General features: G+C 38.2%; 2 protein-coding genes across 2 annotated transcripts; both read right to left on the bottom strand.

Annotated features, from left to right (window-relative positions):
- Positions 1-5578: 5578 nt before the first annotated feature.
- Positions 5579-6073, bottom strand: LOC114881292 (uncharacterized protein C21orf140 homolog). Its single transcript, XM_029198032.2, has one exon. It carries the CDS (start codon positions 6071-6073, stop codon positions 5579-5581), a length of 495 nt encoding a protein of 164 aa, XP_029053865.2.
- Positions 6074-6763: 690 nt separating this feature from the next.
- LOC123989262 lies at positions 6764-7537 on the bottom strand. The gene has a single exon (XM_046289983.1). It carries the CDS (start codon positions 7451-7453, stop codon positions 6764-6766), a length of 690 nt encoding a protein of 229 aa, XP_046145939.1. The 5' UTR covers positions 7454-7537.
- Positions 7538-7683: the final 146 nt, after the last annotated feature.

The following is a 7683-nucleotide window of genomic DNA, read 5'->3' as shown; positions in this document are numbered from 1 at the left end:
ATAAAGGATCCCATAGCATCGTGCTAATGATAGTGGCAGACCCATCTTACAAAATTACTTATATGAACGTTGGATGCAATGGCAGAATTTCTGATGGAGGTGTTTTTTTACAAAGTTCACTATTCCCAGCTTTAGAAAATAACACTTTAGACCTTCTACCAAATTCACCTTTACCGGGGAGGTCCATGCCAGTTCCATATGTGTTCATAGCTGATGATGCATTTGCAATAAAACCATACTTAATGAAGCCATTTCCTTACAAAAATCAATCTGCACCCAATAGGGTTTATAATTACCGTTTATCGCGAGCAAGACGAATGGTGGAGAGCGTGTTTGGTATACTTGCGAGCAGGTTTCGTATATTTAGGAAGCCGATGGAATTGAATCCCGAAAAAGCAAAGTTGATTACAATGGCTGCTTGTTCATTACACAATTTTATATTATCAGCAAATGACGATACACGGATGCGGTATATTGAAGGGGGTTCGAATGTAAACGAGATGGAAGATCTACCTTCACAGAATCTGATTCAATTACAAAGAGGCCAAAAGAACAGGCCAGGAACAGAGGCGATGAGAATTCGTGAGGAATTCAAAGAATATTTTGTTTCGCCACAAGGCGAAGTACAATGGCAGTATCAACACATGTAAAATATGTAAATATGTAATAATATAGAAAAATATTTAAAAAATTAATTTCATACATTTTTTTTTTATTCAAGAAAATATAAATATGTATAGGTACTTACCAATGCGTCAGAAGTCGAAGCGTTGCCCACGTCTAAAAATTTCAGTGCGTCAAAGCACCACCAATTAGATTTGTAGACTTTCTCCGCTCCACTACCACTCTTTTTAATTTGCAATTTTTTTATTTCGCTATGCCATTGGCTTCTTAAGTTGTGTAATTTTCTGTTTATTTCCTCAACAGTTGCCGATAATTCCCCGGCAATAGTAGCACATACCTCACTTTTTAAGGGGGTAGACACGGGTAATGCAGCGAGGTGACATTACCGGCAAAAATGGGCCTATTAATGGGTTTACGGGAATCGGTTATTTGTCCTTATATGAGACCACATAGGGCTGGGTGAGGGCTCATTCGAAAGAGGAAGGTCCAATGCAGGGCGGTCAACTCATGGTTTAACGAGATTGTGTCCATATTTAATAATATCAGTGTCCAAAGTAGAAGAAAAAATCGACAAAATGCAGTTGCGGAATCGAAGCATTTTTAGGCCACTAAAAGAGATTTGTGCCTCAAACGGTGAGTTGACCGCCCTGCATTGAACCTTCCTCTTTCGAATAAGCCCTTATTCAGCCCAAGACCTTCCCATATAAGGACGAATAACCGATTCCCGTAAAAGCATTCCCGAAGACGAGTTCCGCCATTATCTGGATACTACAGAGCAAGTTACGTGACAAATTTAGTTCAGCTAGTAGTTATAAGGTGGCGTCTAAGTAGAAAGGCTGCCGATCTGGAATCGTAGCCAGAATCAAGCTTCAGCTTGATTACGTCACTCGAACAGTGCTGCGAAGGCAAGCGAAAAAGGCAACATCGCCCGAACGCTGAGTGAGACGCACTACAGTCATGCTGTCCTTCTCTCATTCTGCATGTTGAGATTGTCCCTTTTCTCTAATTGTAAGATTTGACTGCCGTCCGCCTGGATTTTTCACAGCGCCCCATAACAAACCTCGCCTCATTCAAACTATATCGTGTTTGGTATCATTTTAATCAGAAAAATTTCACCAATGCGCTAGTAAAAATTTCATTTAAAAAAAGTCAAAAATAAAAAAGTTTTATAATTGAATTAGTATTAGTCACACCGATATGTTTCGGCTCTTTCCTTTGATCATTGGACCTCTCGCTCTCTCCTCCACTCTCTGTCCCTTTCTACGTTCACGTTTGGCTGGCAATCGCATATAATCCGAGATTCGACACCTCGGCTGAATACATATATGAACTGTTGCACATATTCAACTTTTACTGTATAGACACGAGGTCCCTCCATTTATTAGTTCTAATAGTACCATAGTACTTTTTTATGCAGAATATTTCAAGGAGTTGACACAAGTAAAAAAAAAATGCAATCCATTTAAATAAAAAGTGGATTTGCATTTTTTGAGTGCATCGCTGCATTCACGAAGGAAATGAAATCACAGAAATATATACATTATCATACCATGACGTATCCTGTATACTTTTATTAATTAAAAAACATTTATTTAAAAAAGTTAATAACTTCTTCTAAAAATAATTCTCAGATTGCCCGTTCCTTCGGAGCAGGCATATATTTTTCAGCAGCGAGGAGTGCTACGGTGTGCTATGTAAAATCCACGCGTTTGGTCAGTCAGAATTTATCGGAGCGTGACAATTCTATCATTTGGGTTGAAAGAAAGATAGCATGATCATCGTACATCTCACTCTAAACGCGCGCCAATGTTTCGCTTTCGTTCTTCAGGCGTATCGTGGCAATGCCTCTGGCGAGATGAGCGTTTGAATGTGTCTGTAAAAATACTTGAGGCGCTGTTGCCTTCCTAGATCGTGTTGCGCGCACGCTAGCTGAGAATTAAACCTTTCAAGTTCGTAACAAAACACGCAAGTGGCTCCACCAGGCCCAACGAAAAAACTACTGTAATACCGACGTCCCGAATCGGAGAAGTCACGTGCCGTGTCTACCCCCTTAATATTCTATTTTTATAATCGGTATTTCTGCAATCCCATAAGCATGGGTTGCACTCGTAGAGTTCGATTAATTTGATCACATCCTCACGGGACCAATCACGGGATTTCGACATGCTCATTTTCGGATTTAATTTTAACGCGTGAGCATAATGACCAAACTGTTTGAATGTGTTTTAAAATCTAAATGTGGTCTGTAAATTTGCTTATAAGGTAAACTTGTTTCGGCGGTGGGAATTTTTCTAACAGCGATTCTGATTGGATTTTCTTGGAAAAAGGGGTCTGATTTTCAATCAGCTTGAGGACTCCGCGTGGAGTAACGCAGGTAGCCGACGCTGACGCTAATAAAGTAATTAGGACTTCCCCAAATTTGCTGCACGACGAGTAATTTCCTAAGTCGTTTTCAAATAATAGGTAATAAAACGCGTGTTCGTTCTAACACCCGTAAAACAGAATATTTCTTTACAATGAGTATGTGTTGCCCGTATTGGTATTGTCGACTAGCGGCATTCGAAGCAGGTATGCTATTCGGCTTGACTTTGTTCTCGAAACGGGACGATAGAGAACGCGAGAAACGAGTGAGAGATCCGAGATAGCGGCAAATCATAAATTTTTTGGACAAGGATAGAATATAAAATATAGCAAGGATAGAATTTGTTGCCCCAGCGACAAATGAATTTGCCTAAAGAACAATTTCTGTGCGTCCCTTGCTTTTATGGTTCACGGCACAGATAGAAACGCGATGTTTAATTAAATTGTACTTTCGGCTCTTTTGTTACCTGACTGCGCGATCTATGTGGGTATGTATTGTTCAATTTTGCGCCGACTTTGAAAAGGTTGAAATGTATTTAATGCACTATTTCTCGAGTAAATAGTTTTTATTAATAGCTATTGGGTACTTGTGTAAATGAAATAGAAATTATTCCATTAGGAAATAGAAATTATTTCATACTTTTTAGTGCATTTCGAAGTCGGTTATATTCTTTTTCAAAAATTATTTTATTTTTAAAGTTGCATCAACCTTATAAGAGTCATTAGTAACTTATTTCAGCTCTTTTATTACACAGTAACAGAAATAAATGTAAAATTACTCGTGGACAAAACAGGAAAGTGTCACTGCGAGCGCGAGATATTAGGAACTAGTCCTATTGTGCGAGAAGTTGCGGCGAGCTGTTTGGACCTGCAAGTAATCGGCTGTCGCAACAAATTACTGCGAGCGCATGGGAACTGTCGCGATCTCACTTGCAGTAATGTTTACATTGGCTAGTTACTGTCTGACAGTTTGTCAGGTATACGTCTATATATGTATACTGATTTTTCGGTCGACGACTGCATGCTGACCCATACACCGCCAGAGACACGTAGGCATATATAGAATTCAATGTAGTAGTAACAATAGTTTTTCGCAAATATCTCGGAAACTAAAGCTTTCCGTTAATTATGCATAAGCAAAATGTTGTTCAGAATCATGCCCCCGACAATATATTAAAAATTCATTGAAATCGCCCTATGTTGAGATTAAAAACTGCCTGTTTTTTTTGCAATAATAATGGTTTGCAATTAACAAATGGAAATTTTCTTTTTAATGGGACCAATCGGGAGAAATACTCTACAAGTACCCTGTAGAATTGAGTACCCTGTCTATACAGTACTGCAAGAAGTTGCGACAGTATTCTCTGACAGTCTCTCGCACGACACTTATTTCTGGCGATATTGCGGGAAGTTGCTTGCTAGTGTAAACGGCGTTGCAAGTATCTTCTGCAAGACTTCCTCGAATTCTCTCGCAAGTGGAAACACGGCCTTACGACTTGCCACTCAAATCGAGACGTATCTACTGAAAATCAGGAAATTTCTAAACGTTATATCTTGAAAACTAATTAAAATCGGGTGTATACATTAAAGCTTAATGAATTCGTCTTGAGAAGCACAATAACATGATCTAAAAAAAAATATGGTTCCATTTAAAAAACGAAACTTGACCATCATATCTCTTAAACTAATAATGCAAAACATTTTGTACTTCCGCCAAAACATAGGCCCCATTTTACCCTGCAATTTCCATATCAACAATTTTTTGTATCATTAATAGTTACGACGTAATTGAATTATCACAATTAAGCTGGGACACACTGTATGTACAACAGGTTCGCAAAAATTATGGCGGTTATTATTGTTTGAAACATTAAATCGTGCAATTGAATCATACAGTGTAAAATGGTTTAAAACCGTGTTACATAGTATGATTCAAAGGAAATATTGCGAATGTGTTAGGCTTATTTGCAAAAGGAATTTTCCATGCTTTACAGAGCACATCTGTAATTGGATAAGAGAACATCTCATCACTATTGAGTATCATCACTTTTATACCAAGATCGATTGATTTACAAGGTGTCTCATATACATTGTTTATATTGTGACCCTTTCGGGGGTTCACTCTATACAATCTTTCTTGACACAATTCTTTCTTATAATCGCTGAGCGCCAGCCACTCGCGGTGGCAATCGAAAATTAGGGAAAAGGGGGCAGAATGGGGGTCGTTACAGGGGGATGGGACTCGGGCACTTACGTCCTTACAATATCGCGGGGGAGTACTGTACGCGTTCACTAAGTTGAGACTCCTCAGGATTGGTCGAAGCCAAATGGGCAGGCTAAGCACGCACACTTATACAGTTGAGCCACACGCATTCTCGCTATTCGCTTCCTAGGTTACAACTACTAGTAAAAATGAAATGTGACGCGGGACAGAGAAAAAGAACGGTACGAGTCGAAATGAAGTGAGACGAAGCGAAGCAGCTCTTGCATTGGCGTAGATGTTGACTCTTGGGTAGACATTAGCTGTTGGGTAGACGTTGAAAATTTTAAATCGTCGCTGAGTGTCTACCTATTAACATATTAACATCATATTTTAGTAATTAATATAAAACATTAACATTTTTTCTATACACACATTTCTAATCACATTTTCTATAGCGTTGTCTCTTTCGATGTATTGCTTTTCAATATTCTGCACGTGTTTACAAAATCCTACCCAGTCCTCTGTTGATACGTCATTAATCGCTTTTGCGGTCAAATTTGTTAATTCGATTGCTGTGAGTGTCGACGTATTATTTTCTCGAATAATCCTTTTTACTTTCGCCCATGCTAATTCAATCGGATTTAATTCGCACATATACGGTGGCAATCTAAGGACATTATGTCCATGCGTTTTGAATAACTCGTCCACCTTATATGTTTTGTCCAGACTTTTATTTCTTTGTATCAATTCCACCAGTTGATATTTCTTCATGGTGGCTGCGTGCTGGATATTGTTATCTTCTAACCACTTTATCATATCAGATTTTTTTCCATATGCGGTTGGTGGTTTATTAATTTGTACCGTGTGGTACGGAGCATTGTCCATTACAATTATTGAATGGGGGGGGGATATTTGGCAACAATTTTTCATTGATCCATTTTTCAAAATTAAGGGCATTCATTTGCCCGTGGTAGTCCCCCGTCGTACTTCGCGCTTTAAATATTAAAGCAGTACCGTTGACAAATCCTCCTTCGCCACCAGCGTGTATAATTATGTATCGGTGGGAAGAGCTATTGTTTTTGAGTATTCCCATTTCTTCATCACTCTGCCAGCATTTACTAAATGACAATGTGTTGTCCACCCACGTTTCATCTAAATATATTATATTTCTTCCTTCGTTTCTATACGAATCTATGGCGGTTAAATACTTATCGCGCCAGGCAACAATATTTGGTTTTTCCACCAAGATTTTTCTAATGCTAGTGGATTTTTTCCACCTATATCCCATTTTGTGCAGTAGTCGCTGTAATGTTCGAACTTTCCATGGGAAATCAAGCTGTTCCCGTATAGCGGTCAGCAGCTTCGGGGTTGTCGGAATTATCTTTTCTGTGCGAAGCCTTTTGTTCTCTGGTCCCAATGTTGAAGATGAGGATGATGAGGTTTCACCTTTAATTCGGTACAAAGTCGCACGTGATACACCCGTGTAATGACACACCCTTTTTGCTGATTTTTCAATGGGACAACTCAATTTGTAATTGCGAGCCTCTTCGTCGCACTTCTCGGCGATTCTCTTAATTACTTTCCGGGCCTCGCTTCGCACTGTTTGTCCTCTCTTACGACTTTCCATAATGATTTTATTTTATCAGGAATTGGTCCATCATTATGTAAATATTTTAGTGAATATAAATTTTCATTATTGTAATTAGATTCTTTTTTTGATAACAGAAAAGCAATATTTTCTTTTTCTGCGTATCTTTTTATCAATTGTTGCAGAGGCTTATCGTTCTTTCTTATTAGTCTTTTAATGGACATCATGTAGTTCTCAAAACGAAATGCACTGAACTTATCTAGCGGACCATATACTTTTACATCTGAGCATACATGTAATAGGTTGTGGACATTGTGTGATATAAATTTTTTACCATACAATATCTCAAATAATAAGACGAAATGTTTAAGTAAAGCCTCTGCATAATTAATAGATTCCGTTTTACATAAATCTGGACGAACAAGAATTGTAATGGCTACATGAAGCATAAGAAAATGGTGATACAGATTTTCTGGTAATGAATGTTTCAAAACAATAGGTCCCGTATATAAAAGGAAATTTCGGAATTCTACAGCTTTCCATTGTTTAACTTCTTGTATACATCTTGGCTTTCTAACAAAATCTCTTGGTGTACTATTTCTAAGCAGATTTAATAAATATGGTATTCTTTTTATTGATCTTGGTCTTAAACGTACAGAAGCGGTCCTTTTGTCCATAGAAGTATTAATTTTTTAACAACGCCCAATAATATAAGATGCATATAGTCTAGAGGCGTGTTCGTTATAGGTAAAAAATTTCGAATATTATTTATGTTACGTTGCGCGTGCGACGGCGCAACGTAAAAGGATAATAGAAAAAGAAAGGAGAGACTGCTGTTTCAATTAGAAGATTGAAAGGCAATTCCCTATTCTTTTTACCCTATTCTGAGCGCGATGGTTGGTATCGC

This window comes from Osmia bicornis, unplaced genomic scaffold (assembly GCF_907164935.1).
Source record: "Osmia bicornis bicornis unplaced genomic scaffold, iOsmBic2.1, whole genome shotgun sequence".
Classification (NCBI taxonomy): Eukaryota; Metazoa; Arthropoda; class Insecta; order Hymenoptera; family Megachilidae; genus Osmia; species Osmia bicornis.
The sequence above is the reverse complement of the archived record's forward strand: the minus strand, read 5'-3'. Positions and strand labels throughout refer to the sequence as shown.

Excerpts from the sequence above, each read along its gene's own strand:
- LOC114881292 (XM_029198032.2), bottom strand. The coding sequence starts at position 6,073 with ATGGACAATGCTCCGTACCACACGGTACAAATTAATAAACCACCAACC.
- LOC123989262 (XM_046289983.1), bottom strand. The coding sequence starts at position 7,453 with ATGGACAAAAGGACCGCTTCTGTACGTTTAAGACCAAGATCAATAAAA.